Source organism: Gastrolobium bilobum, unplaced genomic scaffold (genome assembly GCF_033153095.1).
Source record: "Gastrolobium bilobum isolate Gb01-03AN ecotype WA unplaced genomic scaffold, APGP_CSIRO_Gbil_v1 utg3209, whole genome shotgun sequence".
NCBI classification, from domain to species: Eukaryota; Viridiplantae; Streptophyta; class Magnoliopsida; order Fabales; family Fabaceae; genus Gastrolobium; species Gastrolobium bilobum.
This window is the reverse complement of record NW_026899772.1, coordinates 275,895-303,285: the sequence shown is the minus strand read 5'-3', so window position 1 is coordinate 303,285 and position 27,391 is coordinate 275,895. Positions and strand designations below refer to the sequence as shown.

Below are 27,391 nucleotides of genomic sequence, written 5' to 3'. Positions count from 1 at the left end.
AAAACAAACTCATTCAGGCAGAAACTAATGTTACTTAGCCAGGATTGTTAACATTAATTAGAAGTTAATGTCCTTCATAAGGGTATAATTATAAACTCAAACGGAGTTAGCATTACTGATATGTATACATAATACGCAAATACAACAATTTAATTTTCAATTTTCATTAGTACACGCTATGTATAAAGCTGATGATCACAACAATCTGTCGAGGGAAAAAGACATCATGTGACTTTCAACCCGCAATTTATGTGGTGCTAATAAAAACAAGCTAGCTAACTAACTAGCTTATGTTGCTTCTCTATAAAAGGTAAAATCCTAGCTGGACTATGTGATCGTGCTCTTTATGATAAATAAAAATATTTTTGGATTGGCAATGATGGGAACTAAGAGAATCAATACAAAGACATGCTGAATTTCAGACACCAATGCACTTGTTCTGCGAATATACTACATAAAGTCAGAGGGGTAGATAAAAAAATACGCACTTGTTGCAGCAAGTCCTTTTCAGGGGGACAATGTGACAGAGACTGCTTTGGAATCTAAGATGCCGTTCAGAGGCTATTCATGTCACCTACACCCACCACGCACTCTCACACTTTCTCCTCAACCTTCTTCTATATAAAGATTCCAAGGAACTAAACGTTTGTGTTGTCTAGGCTTTTATAGCATGGCAGGACATTTTTTTGTCAATGATAGATTTCCTGAGCATCAGTTATGGAAACAGTGATAAGGCACTACAGGGAGAAGAAAACCAGGTTTTATATCAAATGGAGGTGTATAGTAATTCTTCTAAGGTGGGAGGAGTGTTTGTGATGGGTGTTCTATATGTTGAACATTTTGATTATGTGCAAAAACAGTGATAAAGTTGCGTAGCTTTTTGTTTTTCTTCTCTTGTAGTTCAGACATGTCAGTACGTTACCTATCTTAGAAAGCCATAGTGCAGTTGTAGCCTCCAATGGAGGAACCCGAGATGGCTTCGGTGGTTGAGAAAAAAGTATGACTCTGCTTTGAATTTTTATTTTTCTTACTCTCTTGGTCAACTTTTTTCAATTAATTTTCTTACTCTCTTGGTCAACTTTCTTTTTTCAATTTTGTGAGTTTTTGTTATGAGTTCGTTTTTTCTGCAGCAGTTTGCAGTCAAGTTATATGCAGTAGATAACTTATCATCTGCAGTAACGAATGTATGTATAAGACAATCTCCACATAATCCTTTTTTTTTTTTTAAATTCTTGTATTTTGAAAATATTTTATGCTAATATGTCTTTATATTGAGATATGATTACAATAGTTATACATATAAAAAAGCTAATTAATTAATGTCATTTGTTACAATTTGTTAATCAATTCCGAACGGATACTAATTAATGTCAACTGTTATGATTTGCTAAATAAATCCTAACAAATCCTCACGTAGTAGAAGCATGGAGACAACAAGTGCTCAATTTGAAAAGGGTAAGAAATTACTTTTTGCCAAGAAATTACAATGTGGCGTTGATCATCATGGGTAAACCGAGAGGATGCAAATGGAAAAATATTTTCATGGAACCAAACATCATGAGAGACAAATATCTTCTGAGGCTCAACATTTATGTCCATAGAGGTAACCAAGAAAAATACACTTGCACAAGAATGTGAGTCAAATTTGTTCCGTGACTTAGGGCACATATGTTTATAGATAGACAACCATACATGCATGCACAAACATAGCATTGAGTCAAAAAGTAGCGAGTACCAGAAAATGAAGCCGTATATTATAAGGTCCCATAATATCGTAGGATACAAGATCAAAACACCTCTTACTATGCTGAAAACTGTGGGAAAAAAATAAATTTGATAATATCGTAGGTACAATCAATTTTATCGTTAAATCGATTATATTGATCCAATGAGTATATTTATTTTCATCTTTATATGGTTATGATTCCCAATATTTTTACTTTAAATAGGGTAGGGAATCATAACAATACAAAAATGAAAATAAATATAATCGTTGGATCAACACAATCGATCTAACAATGAAATTGATTGGTTGTAACACTAATTGGTTGTTACAATATCCTACCATATTTGTATTTATCTAAATAATAAAGGTTTTTGATACCTTTTATGATAATTTTAATTACAAAAGTTATTTTACCAAATAATGTAATTTTAATTTGAGCTCTAAAATAACTTACTGACTGAATTAATTGATGAATCGGTGAAAAAATTTCACAAAAAATATAACTTTTAACCTAAACATTTTATGTAATCATAAATAACTTTTAGCTTTATTTTTGAATTTTTTATTTTAAAATTTAGCTTAAAAATAACTTTTAACTTTAAAAAAAGGATTTGCATTTATCATTTAACATGACACAGCAAACTTTCCTATACACACAATATTTTGTGGGACCCACACTTTTTGAAGAAAAAAAAACTACGGCACGCAAAACGAATCTCTATAACATTACACAATCACTTTTCCTAACATAACTCTTATAAGACCTTTAAAAAAATGCATCAAACAAGTTTTAAGAATGTAGTTTATACTTATGTAAAATAAATCTGTTTTTATGCCTAGGCGAAACAACTTGGGGTCACCAGTAGAATCCGTCATGTTTTATGCCATGAAGGAGATTAATCTCATTCAAATAGGTATGGACACCCCTGGAAAAAAAATCTTTTTCTTTTTTAAATTTTTTTGTTATTAAAACATTATCATTGAAAAACTAAACGACAATTAACTCATTTCCTTTCTTTAAAATATAGAGGAATAAAAAAGTTATCCATTAAATAATGTGAAACTAACTCATACAATTTTGTTATTACATTGATTAATTTACTTTGTTCTTCTTTTTTTCTTATTCATACAATTTTTTTGGGTTTTTAAAGATATTTTTATACTTTTTAATGTGAAACTAACTCATTTGATAATAAAATAATATCCCATACCAACTTTATTCGTTAGAAGTTTGAATCTAATAACCATGAGCTAGCTCAAGCTGCAGGTATATATTTTTTTTTTTAAACAAAAGGAAATATAGAAAATTTTATAATATTTGCAAAGTATTACCATTGATAGGAGATTTTGTATTTATTTAAAGAATTTAATATTTCTCCTATCATACAATCTCCCTCGAAAGCACGGATTGGTTGATTTTTTAAAATTGTGCGTGTCGGACATGGTCTTATACGGATACGCTCCAACACGTGTCCGACACGCGGTCAATATTTTAGGACACGTGGTCAACTCTCGGACATGTTCCGACACGTTTTTCCGACACGTTTTTCCGACACGTGATTAACGTTCGGATACGTTTTTTTTTTTTAGTTTTAATTTTATTTTATTCACTAAATATAAAAAAATCATTTATAAATTAATTTTTTTCTGTTATGAAATTTGACATGAAAAATTAACAAGGTACGAAAAATTATTTTTGTTTATATTTATGTTATGAAATTTGAATATTTGATTGGTTAAATGACTTATTATGGACTGTTATATCTATTAAATATAAATTATATTACATATATTAAAAAATATTATTTAATATCAAAATGTGTCCCAACGTGTCGAAATATGCCATTTTTTAGAATTAATGTGTCGTGTCCCGTGTTAGTGTCCGTGCATCATAGCAACCTCCTATAACTTTAAGATAGCCCATCTGATGTTTGCTGATGATTTGATGCTGTTTGCAGAAGCTTCTCTAGATCAAATCAAAGTTATAGTGGATTGCTTGGAGACTTTTAGTTCAATGTCTGGCCTAAAGGTTAGTATTTCGAAATCTATTATTTTTTTCTCGAAAAATACAGATGCTCACATTGCAGATGATATCACAAATGTGTGTGGCTTTAAGCAAACTCACAATATAGGGAGATATCTTGGGTCCATGATGAAACATGGTCGAGTAACCAAAGACCATTATGCTGATGTTGTTACAAGAATTAGGCACAAGTTGTCTGGTTGGAGTAACCAGGTCTTATCTTTTGCCGGTCGAATTACTCTTTCCAACTCCGTTATTTCAGCAACTCCTATATTTCAAATGCAACACAGTCTGCTTCCTGTAGTCATTTGTGATGAAATAGAGAAGTTGCAGCGTGCCTTTATTTGGGGTGATAAAAATGGTCAAAGGAGATCTCATCTGGTTGCATGGGATAATATTTGCAAGCCTAAGAGCATGGGTGGCTTAGGGGTGATTAACCTTCGTGTCCAAAATATGGCTTTCTTTCACAAGCTTGCATGGACGATACTTACTTCGCCCGATTCGTTGTGGGTTCGAGTTGTAACAAGTAAATATAAGAGAGGTTTGGATCTTCGGAGGGAAGTAAATCATAAAGCATATGACTCATACTTCTGGAAAAATCTGTGTAGTGTTTGGCCATCTTTTCTTCAAGCAATGCAATGGGAGATTGGAGACGGTAATGATGCATTATTTTGGACAGACAATTGGTTGGGTTTAACTGAGTGTCTTGCCTCTCTGGCTACTCGTACTCCAACAGGTTTGGAGTTGAACCTCCCTGTTAGTGCCTTCGTGAACAGCAATACTGGTCAATGGAACTTTCCCTATATTCGTCAATATCTCAATGATCAAGCTGTTGCAAGGATCCAAGCTGCTCTCATTCCTAGCGCATCGGATGGAAATGACCACATTATTTGGAGAAATCAAAAGGCTGGCTGCTCTTTAGTTAAAACCGCGTATTATAACATGCTTGGTTTCCCTCTCATGCCGTTGAAAAATTCTTGAACTACCATATGGAAATGGCATGGGCCTCAACGTGTTAAATCTTGTATGTGGATCATAATGCATGGCCGCCTTCTTACTAAAGACCGCACATCTAGATGGAGTGGGGAATCTGGTCATTGTAAAATGTGTCCTGGTCAGTTGGAAACAAATCTCCATGTTCTAAGAGATTGTAAGCATGCTAGAAGTGTTTGGAATTCTCTGGTTTCAGCTAATCGGCAAAGCTTATTCTACAGCTTGGATCTTAGAGATTAGGTTGAAAATAATATCTCAAAAGCTTGGAATCAAAGTAATTCAGATGATTGGCGTGATGTCTTTTTTATCTCTTGCTGGTTCATTTGGGGATGGAGGAACAAAAGTGTCCATGATACCAACTTCAAGCATCCAACCCATGGAACGCACATAATTGCTATGTATATAGAGGAAGTTCGTAACTGCATGGGTAGGAAGGCTATGGCTACTACTAGCATTCATCCAACTCGTATGAGTTTATGGAAACCTCCAAGGCTAAATTGGGTGAAGATTAATATTGATGGGGCAGTTGAAAGGAATACTGAGGTGGCTGCTTGTGGTGGGATTATCAGATCTGATGATGGCTCTTTGTTGGGAGGCTTTGAGTATCATATTGGTGCTTGCACTCCTTTAATGGCGGAGCTTTGGGGAACTCTAAAAGGTCTGGAATTGGTTTGGCAATTGAGATTTAAGAAGGTGGAACTAGAAGGAGATGCTTCTGAAGTATTCTCTTTGCTTGCTGATTGCAATGCAGCTTGTCAGCCTCGTATAGTGGCTAAGATACAAGCAGTCATCGGTCAGGATTGGGAGGTAACGCTTTCTCATATTCCAAGAAGCTAATTCCTGTGCAGATTGGTTAGCCAAGTCTGCTCTTCACAAAGATACTGGATTCTGGAGTCATAGAGTTATGCCGTTTCACCTTGCTCAGTTATTTGATCACGATCTTCAGGGAATCTCCTCTTGTAGGGATATAGACCCTGGATAGTTCTTTTTTGTTTCTGGTTGTTTGTTTGTTTTTGTTTGGGGCTTCGCCCCTTAATGTTATAAAAAAAAAAAAAATTATATTATTTAAGATTTGAAAAAGAAAAAGACATTTGAGAAATCCATATTATAAAAAAGAAATAAAATTTCGAAAACGTTTCTATTTTTTCCACCAAAGCCCAAAATAAATTAATTTTAGTTAACAGGATAAGAATTCAATTACCCTTATTTAAATCTAACTCATTTAATAATATATTTTTAATACAACCATGCGTTTCACTTTCATGAGACGATATGGGATAAGAATCTGTCCAAGCGACAAGTGTTTCCTTAAACGGCGAAGAGAAATTCTCAAACGACACGAGTGGAGCTCGGAGCTATCTGTGACTGTTTGTTCCCTTAAACTGGAAAGCGTTCAAATTCAACTCTGAAAGGAGAGAGAAAGTGCGAAAGTATCAGCCATGTCGTGTTGTGTATCTTGCTGTGCATCTTTGACATGTGGTCTCTGTACCTCTGTGGCATCTGGGATCTCCCAAAAATCTGCTAGGATCGGTTACTGTTTTTTCTTTGGCGCTTCTCTCATCATTTCTTGGATTCTCAGAGAAGTTGGAGCACCCCTATTGGAGAAACTCCCATGTAACTTCCATTCTTTCACTAAAGCTTGCAACTTTCATCACAATTTTCCATTTGGGTATTTATTTTCATGATTGGTGAAGTGTGATGATAAATTGGATTTCTCTTGATTCATATTCATGTCCTAGGGTTTTTTAGAAACGGACTACATTCAGCTGTGAGGTTGAATTTTCCTTTTAAGGTAACCACATTTATTAGGTGTCTTGATTTATGACTCTTAAGTATTTAGAGAAAAGCTTGAAGTTTTGGTTGAATGGAATCATATAGAAACAGATTATTTAGTAGCATGTTTGGTTTTGATTAATTTTGAGGAAGAATTTTTTTTTTTGTTTAATTATTATAGGCTGTTTTGGCCCCAAAAAAAAAAAAAAGTTAATCCACACACACTCACTGCTATAGTGCTACTTGCAGTAATCTTTCAGTTCAAACACAATATATAATATATATAAGTTTCTTGATACTTTCATGAGTTTCGAGTTCTATGAAGCACCGATATTCCGAATTCTTTTTTCCAACGTATCCGATACGCGTATCGGAAACATATTGTATCGTATCGGCGAATTAACTGTCGTAACAAGAACGTGTAAGAAGAACGTATCGGAAAAAAAGTGTCGGAGCCGATGCTTCATAGGTTAAGCGCACTGAATTAATATCTGTTATCCCTGGAAATTATTTTTTCTATGCTAGGATTTGAATATTTTCCCTTTTTTATTCGGTCTATAAACCCTTACTTACAGGGATAGATTCTTCCGGGACACACACCAAGGAATGGTATCAAGCAGAAGCAGTTCTTCGCGTGAGCTTGGGAAACTTCTTGTTCTTTGGTATTCTAGCCCTTATAATGATTGGTGTGAAGGACCGGAATGATAGGCGTGATTCATGGCACCATGGTGGATGGACTGTGAAAGTGGTGATCTGGTTATTGCTTATGGTCGTTCCGTTCTTCCTTCCAGATGTCATAATATTGATATATGGTATGTTCTCTAACCTTTACTTTCTTGCTTTTGATTCTTTGTGGTATTGATGATTGAATAGAGTCTTTGCACAGATTTATTTGCTATTGAAAAGTAGTTTACGGAGAGGTTTGTTGCCTATATTTGATGACTATTTGAGATGTTTATGGCCCCCCAGTGGGCATGTGCAAGCATCTTTCCCCTGATCACAAATTTTTAATTTTGATGCATTGTCAATGTTAAACTTTTTGGCATTATCAACCAATCTTGTGTTGGCTCCTCATTTAATGAGTTTGGCTATGCTAACAACTACATGATATATAAAATTCATTAAATTATATGACAACATATCATTGGATGCAAGTGCTAAACTTTTTTAATTGGTAATGCATCATTATTCAATTCATTTTCTTTTAGGTTAGAACTTTGTTCTTTTGACCCTTATATATTGTAGACTTTGGACTTAAAAGAGCCTCACTGTCAGGTTAGCCTTATTTGGTCCAGTTCAGGGAGAATAAGATTTCCTTTGCAACAAATTAACACCTTACTTCCAATTTCTCGAAATGGATGTATTATAAATTTATAATCATGGATTAATATATCAGAGGGAATCTGTTTTGTTAAAGTGCTTCTTCTTGATATTAGTGTCGTATATATTGCTGTGTATATGCATATTGTACCTATATAGAACGTATGTAGGAGAGGCCTGATTTCTGAATGATTTTAAAAATAAAAAATAAAAAATATTCCCCAATGAATAATATGAATTTAAACCATAATTTCAAAATTGATGCGTGCTTGTTTATAATATTGCAGGATTCATATCAAAATTTGGTGCTGGCTTGTTTTTATTGATTCAAGTACTAATTTTACTTGACTTTACGCACTCTTGGAATGATGCATGGGCTGAGAAAGATGAACAGAAATGGTATGCGGAAAATTTTTTATATAATTTTTTGTCCTATGGTTGTCTATTTGCCATTGTGATCCTAATAAATTTTCCTGTTTAGGTATATTGCTTTACTTGTTGTATCAGTCGTATGCTACATTGCAGCATATGTGGTGTCAGGAATTCTTTTCATTTGGTTCGACCCTTCTGGATATGATTGTAGCCTCAATGTCTTCTTCCTTGTCATGACCATGATTCTTGGCTTTGTGTTTGCAGTTGTTGCTTTACATCCTCAGGTAAATAAATACTTTTAAGCAGTTGAAGCTCTATTATATTCCATGCTTTTGTGTAATATGAAATGCTTGTTAATGAGAGAACATCTGAGGGTTTTGCAATTTCCAATAATATATTCTTTTTGTATGCTAAATAAAGTCCTTAAATCCTGTAGCCTATTTGTGGAAGGATAGAAGTTAAACTTATTAACTTATTCTTGGATGTTGTTCTTCTCAACAATGCAAAAGATGTTTATGGCTTTCTGCCAGTTTACTGGGAGACCCTTTCTCAAGCTTATATTGTGCCCTCCTGAGAGTTGGTTTTTAGTCATAACTTGTTACAGCATATTGTTGGCCAAAAGTGAAAATAAGGAGGTCCGAAAATCAGCTTTGGATAATACCCTTCTTTCTTCTTAATTTTATTTTGCGTCATGGGAATTATATTTGATAGGTTTGGAAGGAAAGTGTGGTACTTGGTTAGTTGGTTTCCATCCATGTAGCCTCATGTACTCATTGTTTTATTTTATTATTGAAAAAAAAATGAATAATAATGAGAATGTAAAAACAGGTGAACGGAAGCTTGTTGCCTGCATCTGTTATTTCCCTTTACTGTGCTTACGTGTGCTACACGGGCCTTTCTAGTGAACCTCATGGCTATGAGTGCAATGGTCTCAACAAGTCCAGAGCTGTCAGCACAAGTACACTTATTCTTGGCATGCTAACAACAGTGCTATCAGTGTTGTATTCTGCTCTTCGTGCTGGATCTTCAACCACGTTCTTATCACCACCATCTTCTCCTAAATCGGGTAATAAAAATATTTCGACTCCTTTATGATATGTGTGTTGGTATTTTGGATTAAATTCTTTTGCTCTTTGGATACCATAGTTTTCCAGAACCCAACCGGAAAAACTAGGAACCAGTCCTTCGATTAGTTCAATCAACCTGTTAAAACAGGATTTTAAAAAAATGGTAAAATAACCGATCATGAACTGGTTACCCATGACCCCTTTTTTTTACAACTTCTTTACTGCATTAGTTATTTGGTTCCTAATTTATAACCAAAACTCAGCATTTCTCTTTTTAATTTGTTCAATGTGGGATAAATAGGAGCTTGTAATGCAATAAGAGTTTGACCGTTATTTATAAATGGGAAATTTCATACTTACCCGTTGTGGGGCTAGTATAGGATGAGAAGTTTTACTCTCATCTTTAATTTATTCAATGTGAGACTAGTATATGTTAGAAAATCATGTTAGTACTATTAGTACAATTCTTTCGGTTTAGTACTTAGCATGAAATTGAAACGATAAAAGTTTCTGGAAGCCTTTTTAGATTTTTCTAGTTATTACGTCTCATTTCTAATGTTATGTTTTCCAGGTGAGAGAAATCCTCTTCTTGAAGAAAAACTGGAGGAAGGAAAAACAAAGGAGAAGGAAAAGGAAAAGGAAGCAGGACCAGTTAGTTATTCTTATTCATTCTTCCACCTAATATTTGCTCTGGCTACCATGTATTCAGCTATGCTTCTTTCTGGATGGACTAGTTCATCTGAAAGCTCAGACCTCATAGATGTTGGATGGGTATCAGTATGGGTTCGGATTGGCACAGAGTGGGTTACTGCTGGATTGTATATATGGACTCTTGTGGCTCCTTTGCTCTTTCCTGATCGTGAATTTGCTTAGTTCTCGTCTTTAAATTACTCTTACTATATGTATAGCATTTTCATTGGGTTTATGGTATTGTAAGTTATGACCTTACGTGCTTTATATATAGAATGTTAGTGTGTTGCAATACGTGATATGTGTATATATTCACCTCTTCATGTGAAATGAAATGCACTTTTTCATTTACTATTGCTTCAGAGTTCAGGTAAGTGCTATTACAGAATTAACGGCTGTAAATATTTGATTCATTGTTGACCCATCTCATTAGTTGTAGATGTCCTGAAATTGCTGATTTCATTGTCCCTGCAATGCAATTATTTACCCTAATTCCTTAGAAAAATATGCATTAAGGATTGGAATAGTCGTTCAATTTGCCAGTTCATTGTTTGAATAATGTGATTGTACACGTTGCATATTTATTTCATTGGGTTTATGGTATTGTAAGTCCTGTGTATTGTATAGCTATTTTAAATTTAAATAAAATTTTAGAAAGTATAAATAAAAAAAATTAAATTATAAGAAATGTGCATGATTGATTTAGGTAGATTTTAAAAAATCAAAATCAAAAAAAGGACAAATTTAAACTTTATGATATATATAATTATTCTTTAAATTTATTTTTAAATATTAAAATTTAGAAATAACCTGTGTAAATTGTTATTCTTTAAGGGGGAGCAAATTAAAAGGAGTTTTTGTCAAACTGTCATGGTTCCAAATTTGCTGGGAGTTGCAGCGAGTACTGTGCATAACTCATTGCAATCCATAACGAGTTTAAAATCCTGGCCATAGGGCCAAAAAACTAGCTGGCCTTAGGAAACAAGAAACGAGCCACATGGAAAACCGTATTTGCTAACAGTTGTAGTGAGTTTGGAGCCGTGTTAGTTTGGATAAATCTCAGAGTAAACACCCTTTTTAGTTTCTGGCAATATCTACGAAGTTCTTTTCAGTCCCTAGCAATAAAAAAGGATCAAATTGGTCCCTGAAAGTACAAGAAAAAGGTCACTCTACATATTTGAGAGTTGACATAAGGACTAACATGACTTTTTTTTTGTAATTTCAGGGACCAATTTGGTCCTTTTTTATTGCAAGGGACTAAAAAGGACTTCGTAGATATTGACAGGGACTAAAAAGGGTGTTTACTCTAAATCTTATTGGAAAACATGGCACAATTGTTAAAGTCTCAAATTAAAAGATTAAGTTAATGCTAAAATAGTGTACTCTAATTTAATAGATAATAGTAGAGCAATTCAGATAAGAGAAATAAAAATAATTAATATCAAAAAATTAAAAAATTTGAGAGTAGAAGTGATTGAAATTTAAGGAAAAAATAAAAATAAAATATAGTTGTTTTAAGAGAATAAAAAAATTAAAATTTAAGAAAAATAGAATTTAAAAAATAATATTTAAAATATAATAATATAAGAATTAAAAAAAAAACTGTTAAACTATAACTCACATATTGTTAGCGAAAAATGAAATTCAAAAGGGAAGAGTAATGATGGAAATAATAATAAGAATAATTCAGCAGCGATATCACGTCTCTTCTCTGGGCATAGATTAAAGGAGAATAAATCGAATTTTAACTCTAATGGTCACAACTCATGTTCGTGTTAATTTCTACACTCAGAATCTTGGTTCGATATGTTCCAGTTAAGTTACCAAATCCAAATCTAAGATGGGTTTCAAGTTCCACCAAAGCCCTTCCATTTGTGCAAGACCCACAACACTGCATTCGCGTTTTCTGCAATGCCAGGCAATACCAGAATCACGCAGAGTACGAGCTTGCATTGGTTTCCGCTCTCAAGTCCTGTTCCTCTCTCTCCACCTCCTATCAGGGCCGCCAAATTCATTCTCTGGTCTTCAAACTCGGACTCCATTCCAACACGTTCATTGGGAATAGCTTGATCAACCTGTATGCAAAATGCGGTTTAATTTGTGGTGCCCGGTTACTGTTTGAGGCTTGTCCTACGTTGGACCCTGTCTCCTGTAACATTATGGTTTCTGGGTATGTAAAAGCTGGTCAATTGGACAATGCCCGCCAACTGTTTGACATAATGCCTGGTAAAGGTTGTGTCTCCTACACCACCATGATAATGGGTCTTGTCCAAAATGAGTGCTTTGAAGAAGCCCTTGAGGTTTTCAAGGACATGAGGTCTGATGGTGTGGTCCCAAATGATTTGACTCTGGTGAATGTGATATCAGCTTGCTCACATTTTGGTGAAATTTTGAACTGTCGAATGATTCATGCCTTGGCTATTAAATTGTTCGTTGAGGGGTTGGTTCTTGTTTCGACGAATTTGATGCATGCATACTGTCTTTGTTCAGGTATAGGGGAAGCAAGAAGGTTGTTTGACAAGATGCCTGAACGGAATTTAGTCTCGTGGAATGTAATGTTGAATGGATATGCAAAGGCAGGGCTTGTTGACACGGCCAGGGAGTTGTTTGAGAGAATTCCCGATAAAGATGTGATTTCATGGGGCACAATGATTGATGGGTATATCCAAATGGATTGTTTGCATGAAGCTTTGATGGTGTATCATGCAATGCTACAAACTGGACAGGGTCCTAATGAGGTCATGGTTGTGAATTTGATTTCAGCATGTGGTCGGCTGACTGCAATTGGTGATGGTCAGCAATTGCATGGAACAGTCGTTAAGAGAGGCTTTGACTGTTATAACTTTATACAGACTACAATCATCCATTTTTATGCAGCTTGTGGGATGATGGACCTTTCCTTTTTGCAATTTGAAGTGGGTTTAAAAGATCACCTAGAATCATGGAATGCTCTTGTTGCTGGTTTCATGAAAAATGGAATGATGGACCAGGCTAGGCATATTTTTGATGAAATGCCTGAAAGAGATGTCTTTTCATGGAGTACCATGATTTCTGGCTACGCACAAACTGAACAGCCCAAAATGGCTCTTGAAATCTTCCATAAAATGGTAGCCGGTGGGATCAAACCAAATGAAGTTACCATGGTGAGTGTATTCTCTGCAATTGCCACGTTAGGCACATTGAAGGAAGGAAGACGGGCCCATGAATATGTATGTAGTGAGTCTATTCCTTTGAATGACAATTTACGTGCTGCTCTGATTGATATGTATGCAAAATGTGGGAGCATCAACACTGCCTTACAATTTTTCAATCAGATGCGAGACAAAGCCTATTCTGTGTCCCCTTGGAATGCAATTATTTGTGGGTTAGCCTCGCATGGACATGCAAGTATGTGCCTAGAGGTTTTTTCCGATTTGCAGAGGTATCATATTAAACCCAATCAGATTACATTCATAGGAGTCCTAAGTGCTTGTTGCCATGCCGGGATGGTAGATCCGGGGCGAAGAATATTTAAAAGCATGAAGAGTGTATACAATGTGGAACCAGATATCAAGCATTATGGTTGTATGGTTGATCTTTTGGGCCGAGCTGGGCTATTAGAAGAAGCTGAGGAAATGATAAGGAGCATGCCAATGGAGGCCGACATGGTGATATGGGGAACTTTATTAGCAGCATGTAGAACTCATGGAAATGTCAATATAGGAGAGAGGGCTGCAGAGAGTTTGGCAGGGTTGGCACCATCGCATGGTGGAGGTAAAGTTCTCCTATCAAACATATATGCAGATGCAGGAAGGTGGGAGGATGTATCATTGGTAAGAAGAATCATGCAGAATCAGAGAATGGAGAGAACGCCTGGGTGCAGTGGTGTTATAAGGTAGTTAAAGGAGCTTCAATTCACTTACATTGTTTTGCTAATTTTAAGGATGAAGATGTTAAACTTTCAGTATTAACATCAACGTCACTTTTATCCCAATCTAAGGCATGCTGATCTTTCATTATGAAATTTTTTTAAGGAATTATCATGGATCCAGGTTATATAAATTGTCTAGAATTACCCCTTATTAGTTGTGCTTTAGGTATACTGTTATTATTATATATGAGCTTCAAAATAATTTGTTTTGGAACCTGGAAATAAGGGAAATCCAGACTATACTCGGTCATTATGCACTATTGGAAGTAAAAAATGTGAGGTTGCTGATACCAAACCGGAAGATCCTGATCCAACATTCTAGTAGATGTGGGGAGCTAATAGGAATGCTATTAACGGTCAAGGATGTCTTAAAACTTCTGTTATACTTCGGTCTTGTTATGACCGACATTTAATATAACTGTTAAGATAATAGGTAGAGTTTAGGAATGATGACCGACTATTTGTCTTTTGATGTGTTGAGGAGCTATTGAGTTTGAATAGATTTTAGCGAAGAAACATAATTTGTCCGGCATGTAATAATAATTGGGCACTGGCTAAGTTCTTTAATATGTTACCTAAGAGCTTACAATTCCTTTAGAACATGAAGTGTAATTCTTTCATTATTTATGATAGAAGTTGCCTGCTTGCACACAAATCTCAAGTTTACATTTATGTAATATGTTTATGTTGAGCAGATTATTTATAAGAGACTTATATCTGTAGTTAATATGCGAGCTCCGAATATATTTACCATTGAAATTGCAAGTTTCTGCCTTGCTTATCCGATTACACCTGTGGCATAGTAATAGTTTGTATTACAATTTACAAAGAGTAGACTTGGCAGTGTGCAACGATACTAAGGTCAGTTACCCCCTTATAAACAAGGTGAAAAATTCACGGATAAGCAAGGGTGTATAAAACTGATTATTATAGAAAAGTTGTTTAGCCTACAAGCTTTTGCGTGAAGGTTTAGAAACTGTTTTATTTTGTATTGAAATTTGACTTAATTATTAAGAATGTGAATTTGGATGCGTGTGCCTTTGTTCGATAGAGCTTGTCTGGTTAGCGTGTATGAATTATGAAAATGATTGGAGATATTAGGATAGGACCCTTCTTCACGGGAGCTGGAAGTCACCTTGCTTCATGTGAAGCCTGAGGAGAGTGCTCATACGGATTTCATGGCAAAAAACGATTCTCATTCATCCTTTAACATCTCTTGTTTGGTTACCCCCCCCTTGCTGCCCTTCACATGAGTTTGTTAGCTACTGTTAATTCATCCTTCCTTCTTCACTACTTAGTCTTGTTTTCCTTTCCTAAAAACAAAATAATAACAAGGCCAAAGCGAAAGACAATTCATACTTCTTAGCTAATTCCTTCAAAGAGGTTTCCTGCGAATTAGTACAATAGAATTGGACAAATATAAACGGCCTAATTCAGTTATGAAAGAGACTCTTTTTTTTTTTTTACTTTTTTTGGTGATTTATTAAAGGGACTTTTAATATTTAAGTGAATCGTTTGCTAGTTATTGTTTCGTGCTTTTTTCTCTTGAATTACACGATAGAATTCACCTCTGTTTGTCTTTTTCTCTCGAACTGCACCTGCATCGGTCTCTTTTTACCCTCTCCGTTACGGCTTTCTTTTCTTGCCCCCTTTCTGCGGTGGTTCAACGAGTATCCAATGCAAGCTTCTTGGTTTGATGGCAAAAGAAATCTGAACACAGGTAGCTATCAAAAAATATATTTATATTGAAATCCGTCAACCTCGTTTATACTTTATTTATTTCATTATTTGATATATATAAATGCAAAATGATTTCTGCAGCAGCTGTACCTACAGCAAGCAAGGATCCGCGTCCGGATCCTAGGATACGGCAACTGGCAACTGATCCTGAGTTTTTTTTTTTTTTTTTAAAAAGCTGTGGGGCCCACTTTTCTGTGTCAGCTGTAGATAACACTATCTACGGCTGCTGCAGAAATGTTAAGTCTAGGGGTGACAATTTGGGTTGACCCGCTCCGCCCCGCCACCAACCCGTCAAAAACGGGGCGGGGCGGGTTGACCCGCCAAAAAATATGGGTTGTAAAAATGAATCCACCCCGTTTCATGGTGGGTTGGCGGGTTGGTGGATCAACCCACCAAAAAATATGGGTTGTAAAAATGAATCCATCCCGTTTTATGATGGGTTGGCGGGTCAACCCGCCAATTAAAAAAATGTAATTAAAATTCAAAAATAAATTATATTTTATGAATTTTTTTAATATTATTTTATTTTATTTCACACTTCTCTATATTTTTTTAGTCTCAATCTTAAATGTATACTAATATTTGTCAAACATTCTTTAGGAATTTATAAATAGATAACATTTGTCATAAATAAAATTGTTATTCTTTATTTTTTTCTAGAAAGTACTAAGATAAAAAAAAATTGAATATCACAAAAATTTAAGTACTAATGAAATACTACCTAATTGTAAAAAAATAAAAAAAGTAATAAAAAAATTTAAAACCCGGCGAGTCAACCCGCCCCGCGGCGGGTTGAACCCGTTTTGACCCACTTCAAGACGGGGCGGGTTGAGGTGAGTTAGTGGGTTGAAAATCTCAACCCAACTCGCTCCATTTTGGCGGGTTGGCGGGTTGACCCGCCAGACTCAACCCATATTGCCACCCCTAGTTAAGTCCATATATAAAAAAGAGAGCATGTTAAAACATATTTTTTCACTATTTTATTATTTGAAAGAAACGTAATACAGAAACTAGATAGGTATCTTAGTTGAAAGGGCATGTTTTTTTTTTTTTTTTGATAACATTGAAACGGCATGTTACTCCCCAATCATTGTACAGAGACCTCTTAATATCACCATTTGATAATGAAAATCAAATTAGGTGTGCTAAACCAAAACCACGGCTAGCTCCTAGTTTCCTCCCAACAGAAGGGTTGCAAAAAACTGCTAGGACATTGTAATTAGTACTAAATCCGTACAAAATAAAATAATCCCAAAGTGATAACCCACGTTAAATAAGGAAAAAATTATTCTTATATTACATAAGTTAATTTTTTGGCTTACAAATATTTTGATAACTATGCCTTTTTTTTTTTTTTTTTTTTTTCAAGTGATGAGCCCTGTTCAAGATATTTTCCTTCGAATTACATGAAAATAGATAAGCCCTTAAATTAATCAACAAAATCTCTATATTTCCACAAACTTAGAAACACTAATAATTCTTTAGTATCTCCCAAAGTCCAAACACACAATCCCCCAAACCAATTATCCAAGTCTAAAAAATACTTATAACACATGAACAAGTTTTCTTAAGCCAACCACATTATTGCTGGCTTAATTAATAAATTTACATGGATCCCACCAAACTAATAGTACTCACTATACACCCCAACGACCTAATCACAAATTAACCACCCCCTCCTATAGTTTCGTAACTCTACCTTTCAATGTCAACAGGTGAAAAAGTTTTCCCTACGTGAATAAAGCTCTTGGGGTTGCCAAGTACGCTTCTCTTTTGGGACTCAACGTCGTCATTTGACTTATCATCTTCTCGTTCTTCATTCTCCTCCTCCTCGTTCCCCAACGAGAAATACTGAACCTTTTGACCATAGAGTTTGACCAAAACCAAGTAGAAAGAAACGGCGAAGATGGTGATTCCGATGAGGAACCAGCTGAATTGAATGTTAACAAGCGATATAGCACGGTGGAGAGAGTCATGATCAGAGCATCTAACAACCTTGTGACCCTCCTCAGAGTTCATGAAACACCCTTTGGGTATAAGACCAGGGGTCCAAAGCATAAACCCCATAACTATGAGCCACAAACCCTGAAAGAATATACTGAGGGAACGCACGAAGCTAACCAAGAAGCTCTTTGGCATGCCAATTCCCATGAGGGTAGTGGAAAGTGAAACAAGGATCACAAGCTGTAACAACAAGTGGTATTGGCCTTCTGGTCCCATGTGATCTGCGGAGTGAAGGTGAAAGAGAAGAAGCTGTTGACCAAAGGCTATGGAACCTAGCATCTGTGTTAACTCATATTGTGCTTCCGTGTGGATTTGGTCGAGGATGATAGCAAAAGCTGCGTAGACAAAGAAAGTCATGGAGATTAAGGAGTGTTCGAAGTTATGGAGATGGTTAGAGGGAATGGTTCCATCTGGGTCAAAAGGTTGGTGGCGATCTGGTCCTATGAAAAGTTCCATGGATATGGAGGCTGTACAACCTGCCATAATGAGGAAAAGTTCTAGGTACTTGGATTTAGATGTTGGGAACCATGGTGGAGCAACGTAGGACTTGGAATTAAGAACATGGAGTTTGATGTGGTTGAAGAGGTGCCACAAACCAATTAGCAAGAACCCAAAACCTGGAGCTACATGTCCCACTAGAGTTCCCATGATGTTATGAATTGATTTGCAAGAGAATTAAGGAAGGAAGGGTAGTGGTGTGTATGTGTATGTGTATGTTTGTGTGTGTTTTGGAAGGGAGAAAGGGAGGGAAAATTGGTGATGGGGCAAAAAAAAGAATGGGATGGGATTTTATGAAGGAAGGTGATTGGGCTTTTAGGCTCTAGAGTGTTCTATTATTCAATTCAAGTCCTACGTACAACGTTGGTGCCTTGGAGAATAAGGTTATTTCCAATCTGACCAAATGACTCATGACGAATGTGATGAGGTAGCGCTGACTTTCTAGAATTAATAAATTAATTAAACTATTGAACTGCCTCGCAGCCCTTGTGCTTATCCCTTTAATTGCTCATAAAATGGATATAAGTGATGCACAACTCAAAGAATTCTTATGTTTACTACTTTTCATGTTCTTTCATGGCAACGTTATTTTCATGACTTTATTTAATTTTAGCAAGGCAAAAGCCTTTTTTCCTTTTCTTTTGTTCGCGTTGAAATTTGGTTTCAGTTTTGTTTTCGTCCTAATCTGTAGTTTATTAACGATTTCATTTTTAAGCCCTATAATTTAAATGATTATTTTTTTCTCTCTTAAATTTCGTAGTATATAATTCTATCGGGCTAATTTTTTATTCATATTAAGATCATAAATAAAATTGACATCCGTATTAAATAGGATGAAAGTTAGTAAAACTCGATAATTTTTGTTCAATCTTAACTCAACTAATTTTAAAACTTTCAAGCCAACTTAACTCGAATTCTTATTTTCTTAATTTTATTATTTTTCAATTTTTTATTTTTTATGATTTTTTAAATAAATATATGTACAGGTTAATAACAAAAACCGGTTGGTTCGAATTTGATTGAATTTAATATGCACGTAATTTAAAAGCAATTCATATTAGCACGAGTTAATTTTTTAAAAAAAAATTGAGTCCTTTTTATTTAATAAGTTTAAATCTTTTTTTTTTTTCATAACCAGTTGTAATTTCGCACGTACCTGACCTCCAAACGCAATTATGTTATGCCTCATTTACCATGTTGGTTTAAATCTTTGCAAAACTAATTTAAAAAATTGATATTAATTAAATATTTTAGTTAAATTTAAGAAAAAATATTTTAAAATTTAATTTAGTATAAATTTTATTTGACAAGTATAAAATAAAATCACTTTTAAGCGCAACATACTTTTTTTTTTTTGATAACAAGCGCAACATACTTAAAAGAATACTAAAGGTAATATAATTTAAATTTTAAATTGAAGTGAATAGCGTCTATTCATTTGACATAAAGTCATTTTATATACCACTTAAATAAATTAAAATTTAAAACCAATTCTTCTATAACTAACAAGTGAATTCTTAATTAGATCATACAGTGGGTGTGTGTATATAATATTAAATGAATGAGATCTTATCGTACCAGCGTAATAATTGATGTAGCATGAAGGGACCGTTAAATTTACGTACTCTTCATACTTCTAACTCGAAATATAGAGGGAAATTTCCCATTACTGCGTCTCATATATTACAGTTTGGTGGCGTAGTTGACGAAGACAAAATAATTCAATCGTGCAAATTAACTGGCTGTGTTTTATTTTTGGGAAACTTGAGGGAAGAAAAAAAACCAGTCTATTTGATTACAAGAATAATAATATAGTATATCCAAACACATTTACACATCATTATTTTATTTAAGTAATTTTTATCTTCCGATTATTATTAGTTTTATTAAAAAAATTATGTGATTATACTTCAATGTCACACCATATTAATATGAGAAGATATAAGAGAAAAGTGAGGTAGAAGAAGATTTTTCATTTCATAATTAACGTTGTACTCTATACATGTATCCCAGAAATAAAAATAAAAAACTATACATTTTTTTTCAGCTTTTCATCTTTCACGAAACTGCGGAGATGCGGATTTTCGAAGGGACATATTCCCCTATCACTATATATGCATGTATTTTATAATAACGTGCGAAATTGCGGATTACCATTTTTTTATAATGACTTAAAGGGAATGCTTTTGTTTAGATTTGTTTTTTTTATTTCACTTTAAGTAGGTTCCTATGTTATTCTTTCACGCCTGTGACGTGCAATCCATTTAATATTTTATGGTTTGTTAAGATGCTTTTGGTTTGGTTTGGTTTGGTTTTTTAATCTTAATAAGATTCCTATGGTACTCTTTCACGCCAATTCTGTGCAATACATTTTAATATTTAATGAGATAAGATATTATGCTTTTTTTTTCTATACTTACTTTATTTATTTATCTCCAATATTATTATATTAGAATTTTAAGAGAAAAAGAAAATTGATATAGATTAGTTAAAATTCTAATCTAATGGTGCTGAAGATCAGTAGGTAAAATAAGCATAAAAAAATAGACACAATATTTTATCCCTATTTAATTTCACTGTTTGTTAAATATTAGGATTTCACGGAGCGTGGATCGATGATAAGAGCAAGAGTTTGATTCTTGCAAACCTCCATAACCATCACTTTGTTAATTGATTGCAAACTTCCAATATCTACGAGAAAAATATTAATAATATCGTTAAGTTGATAATTGTTAGATAAATAAAAAGGTATAATTGATGCCCGAAGATTTTAAATTTAATTTATTATTGATATTTTTTTCCTAAATCAAAAAAATACTATATTAGTGGAATGATTAACAATGTTTTATGACAGTTTTAATTTTTTTAGTATGTACCACTATATGATATATTAAAATTTGATGGTGTAAAATATTTACTTTTACATAAATAATCAATTTTAATTTAATTAATTTAATAAATTGTTATGAAATATTTTTTTTTTGTATTCGACCAACAATCTTCACAAACATTATTATGAGATTAATTCTTCAATATTAAGAGATTCTATTAATAATTATCTTTTCCTGAGTTTAAACTATGACCCTCTAGTCCCAGTAAGAACGACTCGGATCACTTTTCCCCACTTTATTTAGCAATTATAATAAAAAAAATAATACTATATAAGTTACATATATAATAATGAGAAATGCATTTGTCATGTTACACGGCAAATGAATAGTTGTTATGTTAAGAAAAATATAAATTATATAATATTAAAAAAATAAGATGACACATTATTCAATGAATTTATTTTATCTTTTTCTTAACATAATAACTATTCATTTGTCATGTAATATGACAAATGCATTTCCCTATAATAATATTATAAAGAGTTTAATATTTTGAGTGTTACGTATCGAACTAACCCAAAAAATAATACTTTTTAACTTTGATTTTGCTTTCTCTGTATATTTTAAAATTGGAAATTTCTGTTGGTATTATTTAGTTTCCTTAAATTCCTTCTTCTTTTTTATTAGACTTTACGATTTATGTTAAGTTCCATTATTAGAATGGTGTATAGAATTTTTTTACAAGACATCACAAGGAGAGAGAAAAAAAAGAAAAAAGAAATATTTTATCAAAAATATTAAATCTCAATTTAAAAGCTTACAAATAAATATTCTGAGCGAGTGGAAAAGCGTCACCTATGACCTAACCTTTTCTTCTTTCCTGGATTTAGCCTCTTTGTAGGAATTTAATTTATAAAATAGAGTCATTGAATTTGAAGGGGTAGATCTGACCTTTTGTTTTGACCAGTCATTCTGCCTACATGGCCGAAGCTAACCAATTTTTTATTTTCTTCTTGTCTTTTTGGAAAAAGTGCATCATCACCTACGTAATATAAGAGATCACTAAATCGCTTTGCTGAGCTTTAATTATTTTTTATTTGGATGACTGGATCTGACTTCGTTCTTGGCGGCTTATTAATAACTACCTCAATTGTATTTTATCAACTTGATTTACATTTTTTAATTAAGTAGCTAGTTTTTTTTTTCCTTTTGGTAATAATTAAGCAGCTAGTTTTATTACTACATGATGATGACTAAAGACTCATTTTCTACCAAAACATTATTCAATTATACTTAATTTTCCTTTGTTTCTTATTTACGATAGAAAATTCAATTTTCTTACCATGAGTTGAGTCCACATATGTTAAATTAAGTGAATAACTCAAAACTAAACTCGATATTTGGGAAGGGATTTGATGATCCACTTTTATATGGATTTTTTTACCCTAGGAGTTGAACAAGTAATATCGGGTGAAGTAGAGTATCAATCTCTCGAAGATTATAATATTTTCAATTAATTATCACTTAAACTCAGAATTTATGTTTGATTTAAAGGTTTGAGTTTTAAATTAAGAAAAAATAAAATAAAAATACCACTAAAATAAAGATGAGCATGATTATAATTACTAATAGAGGATTTAAGCGGATTTTAATTTCATCTTGCAGGCTTCCATTAGATTATTATATTTCCTTTATTAATATTAATTTAGAAATTATACATTACTCATTTAGAGTGTAAAACTGTCTTTTTTTTTGGTAGAGTAAAAGTCATAGGCGGACCTAGAAAATTTTATTTATGTCTGCACACTTAGAATAAAAGGAATTTTTTTTAAATATATTAAAATACAAAAAATATAAACCGAAAAAAAAAAATTTAACTTAACATAAAAAAATAATAATCAAGAGTCAACTAAACTGTTACAATAAAACATTTTGGGTCCTCAACCAAAATTATGGGACCCAATTTTATCTCATAAAAAAAAGTCATTTTGTGATCTCTTTAGATTACAAAATAACCCATGTTAGTTCTTTTGAAGGACTAATGTTGATCTTTTTGAATTTCAGAGGGACTACAATTTTGATTATCAGGGTCTATTTTTGAATTTTGATGGACCACGATAGGATATTGTGACAACCAAGTAAAGTTACAACCAATGTTACTACCAATTAATCTCACCGTTAGATTGGTAGTAACGATCTGACGGTCATGATTTGTTCCTTATATAAACTCTCTCCTCCCTTCTCTCTGACTATACTCTCTAACGCAGCAGCCGCCGCTGCCGCCCATAGCCTCTGTCGCACCGCTGCAGTATATGGTTCTGATTTAATTGATTTCCATAACCCCTCTCTCTTCCCTTCTCTAAGTTGTGATTGATTTTTTGTTATCTATCCCCTTGTGATGAGTATCTCGTTGAATACAAAGAATGCACTTTTTATAATACGAACAACCCTTCTCCTGTGAAAAAGCTCCTATAGTTTTGGAACATGGAATATTGTAATAAATTAAAAGAGCAATCAGAACACAAAAAATGGGAAGGTCTATCCGCATCAAAACTGCATCGCCTTATGGTATTAGGGTTACAAGCGGCGGCGGCCGGCGGATATGGGCAGCGGCGGCAGAGGCAGAGAGGCTGTAGAGTGCGGCAGCGCGACGGAGGCTGCGTTTAGAGAGTATAGTCAGAGAGAAGGGGGGAGAGAGGCTATATAAGGAACAAATCATGACCATCAGATCGTTACTACCAATCTAACGGTAAGATTAATTGGTAGTAACATTGGTTGTAACTTTACTTGGTTGTCACAATATCCTATCCCCATAATTATAGGTATAATTACTAACTTGTCTTTTAAGAATATTTTTTTTTTGATAGACCTTTTAAGAATTTATATTTACTAACTTGTCAAACTTTAAAATTTGATACCAAACCGTTGATTTTTGCTAATCAACGGTTATCATTTATTAAGAATTAATAATTAATTAATGAGTTTCATTGACGAAAATGATAACCGTTAATTGACATAAGTCAATGGTTAGGATTTAGTTTCAAATTTTAAAATTTGACACCGTTGTCAAAGGATCCTGCCATATATATATATATATATATATATATATATATATATATATATATATATATATATATATATATCAATTTTTAATGGTATTCTTCAATATGTACATATTAATTATTTATAATTAAATTTTAAAATAATAATAAAAATTCATAAACTAATGTATATGCGTGATATGTGTATACGTGTGTCCACTGCCGCAACTCCTACGTACCCAACTCTTACATAAAACTTCACTGAATGGTTTAGGACGTAAATGAAACTTAATATACACTTTTTTTATAAACCATATGTATCATTGGAAGAAATTCTGTTCGAGTCGGGAATAATCACGTTTTGGTGAGGTAGCTATTATTTAGTGGTGATGAGAAAATTTACATAAATTTAGATTTGGTTAGCACTTGCAAATCTTAAACTTGTAGGATGCCGTGTTGATTTACATAAACCAAATTCTAGAATGGCATGGTATCGAATGTTCTACACTTCCAAATCACATGTTAAAATTTAAATTTGGTGTTCAAGTTCTGTCAATCTCAATGACAGAAAATTCAGCAGGCCAATGTGATGGGTCCAAATTGTGATGATCACCTAATTGGAAAGCTATGTAACTGAGGGAAGAGTGATTTCACACCGCAAGTTTCCGAGCGCTTAGTGTTCTGGAATATGATTACCTTTCAATCTTCAACGTAGACATAAATGAAAGTCTTTCAGAATATCCATTGACAATAAATACAAGTCAACGGCAATATCCATTGTCAAGCTATGTAATAATCACTATGAAAAATACGATTTACTAGGAAGTCTTCTAGAATGTAAAAATGTTTGTATTGATAATGCGATGATATTGCTTGCTCCATTATCATAATGTTATTTAGCATTATTTAAATTATATTTTATCTTTAAAAATTAATGTATTCTATTCTTAATTTTTTATCTTTTCTAATTTTAAATTTAAATTCTTCTAAACTAATTATGTATTTTTTATCAATATAAACATTTTTATTCTATTTTATACTCTTTTAAATTATATTTGCATTAATTATATATATCTTATTTTAAATTTTAAAAAAATTCTTTATGTATCAAAAAAAAATTCTTTTAAATGTTTTTTTAATTTATATTTTTAAATTAACTTAAATTAAAAATATTTGCATAATGCACATCTAGCATACTTACTGATTAAATTTAACTTTAGCTTACCAAAAAAAAATACAGCTTTATATATATCGCACACAATCTATTATTAGTCATTTCAATTTCTCATCCTTTACTTTCTCTCAATCTTATCACCAACTCATGTTTATCAATAAAATTTGAAAAATAAACCTTTATTACATAAATAATATAGACGATAAATTAGATTTAAATCAACTATGAAAATATCATATAAATCTCACTCTGAAAGAATGTATAAAAAAAACTTCACCACAAGAATATTATGTTATTCCATTTTTTTTTAAAAAAAAAAATTGGTGAGATTCTTGCCGTCTTGTGTTGTCCTGTACGTCCTGTCCTGTCATTTTTTTTTTCCTTAAAAAAAATCCTGTCATGTTTTTTCATATGCAGACAATCACCTTCCTTAATTATTACCATATGGAAGGGAGGATTAGAAGCAAAAGGAATTCCTATAATCCTAGAAGTATGTGGAGGTTATCATTAATGTTTCAACGATACATTCCAATAATCCTGTCTTAGCGTAACTTTCTCATTATCTGTATTTTAAAAATAAAGAAATACAATAATCTAATTCATACATTTGCGACATACACTACATAGATTTGATTATTTTAATTATTTTTAAAATTTCCATAACATAACTCAAGTTTTTTATTTTTTAATCTCCAAAACTAGGGGGGTAGATGGACTAAATTAGGTTTTGGCCTCACTATGTCAGACTTATATAAAATAGTTTGAGCTTGACCTATATTAGTTTGATGTAGGCTAAATTATATGATTGATTTAACTTATATTTTGAAATAAGGTTTAGCGTGTGCCTCTTAATCTCTTTAAGCCTATCTAGCCTTCCAAACTTATCAGGAATTAATAAGTAACAAAAATAATATCATTTTATTATTTAATTTTTTTAAATAATTACTTTATTTTATTTAAAATAAATAATATGATATAAACTAGCTTTATAGGCCATACCTTGAAAAAGTTGACCTATGATCTATTTTTCAAATAGATTTTTTTGAAGTCTGAACATGTTTTATTTTGTATGTCATATCAGGTTAGATCGAATCTGATATAAGTTAGTCCGTAGACCCTTGGCCTTGATAAAGTCGCCTTATCTATTTACATTCTTTTCAAAACTAAAAGTTTGATTTCATGATGTGGTTTTAAATTTTTAACTTTTGATTAAGTTATTCTAAGTTTCTATGGCTACATTAAATTTTTATAATTTAAAGGTTTTTAGCATAGTTCTTATATATATTGTTAAAAATCTTTAGATAAATCCTTATGGGCAATAGTTATTAAGACTCCATTAACTTTTGTTGAATTCTGAAGGCCTATTTTAAAATTCAGATAAACTAAAGAGATTTATTTAGCAGAAAACATGATTAAATAAAGGCATTAATGCTTCTGCAGAGAATTTAGATAAGTTATCTATATTCATCCTCAAAATGACGGTGTTTTGAGTTAAAAAATTATAATAAAAAAGACTATTATAATCCTGAAATAACTTATAATTACAAAAATACATTGATTTTCGCCTCAAAACAACATTGTTTTGGATTTAATGTAGATAAATTATCTACATTCACGGTAGAAAAAGCGAACCCTTAAAAAAATTCTTATACTTCATTTTAATCTTTAATTAATCCCTGTAGTTTAGCAAAAGTTAAGGATTGTAACAATTAGGGATGGATTAAAAAAACTTTAAAAATATAAAAAATTTGTTAAATTTTCTTTGCCTATTATGCTATAGTTTTCCTTGTCCCTTCCTAAACATATTTCCTCAAAAATAATTTCATAAAATACTCTTATGTTTCTGAAGATGCAAAAATACTTAGAACAGTACCCTGTTGCTCAGGTGCGCTACGTGGACACTACAATCTCAATGTTTTTGTGTATATAAAGTGGGCTTTTTTACCCTTATAACCCTTTATTATTAATTAATTACCGATTTGACCTTGATTATAAACTATTTCAAAAATTTAACCCCCTCAAAAAACATAACACCAATCTGCCTCTGTTTGACCGTTGACCACCAAGCCTACCGGGTACACCCCTCTGTACCCGGGTATTTTTTGAAAATTTTTATCTACCCGGGTAGGGAGGCGTGTACCCGGGTATTGTTCTTCGCACCTGAGAAATTGCTTGAATTATTTACCCGGGTAGAGAGGGGTGTACCCGGGTAAATCTTCAACCACCCGG

At 32.9% G+C, this 27,391-nt stretch overlaps 3 protein-coding genes across 5 annotated transcripts; 2 read left to right on the top strand and 1 right to left on the bottom strand.

Moving 5' to 3' along the window:
* Positions 1 to 6,133: 6,133 nt before the first annotated feature.
* On the top strand, positions 6,134 to 10,296 carry LOC133293347 (uncharacterized). 3 transcript variants are annotated; one of them, XM_061491899.1, is made up of 6 exons: positions 6,134 to 6,356; positions 7,091 to 7,327; positions 8,123 to 8,234; positions 8,317 to 8,491; positions 9,036 to 9,273; positions 9,846 to 10,296. In XM_061491899.1, exons 1-6 carry the CDS (start codon positions 6,182 to 6,184, stop codon positions 10,145 to 10,147), a joined length of 1,239 nt encoding a protein of 412 aa, XP_061347883.1. In that variant the 5' UTR covers positions 6,134 to 6,181; the 3' UTR covers positions 10,148 to 10,296. The 3 variants fall into 3 exon arrangements, with proteins under 3 accessions (XP_061347883.1, XP_061347885.1, XP_061347884.1); XM_061491901.1 differs by having other exon boundaries at positions 6,161 to 6,356; positions 9,870 to 10,296; XM_061491900.1 differs by lacking the exon at positions 6,134 to 6,356 and adding an exon at positions 6,381 to 6,534.
* Positions 10,297 to 11,730: 1,434 nt separating this feature from the next.
* LOC133293373 (pentatricopeptide repeat-containing protein At5g19020, mitochondrial) lies at positions 11,731 to 14,399 on the top strand. Its single transcript, XM_061491943.1, has one exon. It carries the CDS (start codon positions 11,731 to 11,733, stop codon positions 13,840 to 13,842), a length of 2,112 nt encoding a protein of 703 aa, XP_061347927.1. The 3' UTR covers positions 13,843 to 14,399.
* Positions 14,400 to 17,025: 2,626 nt separating this feature from the next.
* On the bottom strand, positions 17,026 to 18,273 carry LOC133293378 (uncharacterized). The gene has a single exon (XM_061491951.1). The coding sequence runs from the start codon at positions 18,264 to 18,266 to the stop codon at positions 17,310 to 17,312; it is 957 nt and encodes a 318-aa protein (XP_061347935.1). The 5' UTR covers positions 18,267 to 18,273; the 3' UTR covers positions 17,026 to 17,309.
* Between the last annotated feature and the right edge of the window lie 9,118 nt (positions 18,274 to 27,391).

What these genes read in the sequence shown, in the direction of transcription:
- LOC133293347 (XM_061491899.1), top strand. Translation starts at nt 6,182, where the DNA reads ATGTCGTGTTGTGTATCTTGCTGTGCATCTTTGACATGTGGTCTCTGT. An exon ending in GAGAAAGATGAACAGAAATG is followed by an intron (nt 8,235 to 8,316) that starts GTATGCGGAAAA and finishes TTTCCTGTTTAG; the next exon opens with GTATATTGCTTTACTTGTTG. An exon ending in TTGTTGCTTTACATCCTCAG is followed by an intron (nt 8,492 to 9,035) that starts GTAAATAAATAC and finishes ATGTAAAAACAG; the next exon opens with GTGAACGGAAGCTTGTTGCC.
- LOC133293373 (XM_061491943.1), top strand. Translation starts at nt 11,731, where the DNA reads ATGTTCGTGTTAATTTCTACACTCAGAATCTTGGTTCGATATGTTCCA.
- LOC133293378 (XM_061491951.1), bottom strand. Translation starts at nt 18,266, where the DNA reads ATGGGAACTCTAGTGGGACATGTAGCTCCAGGTTTTGGGTTCTTGCTA.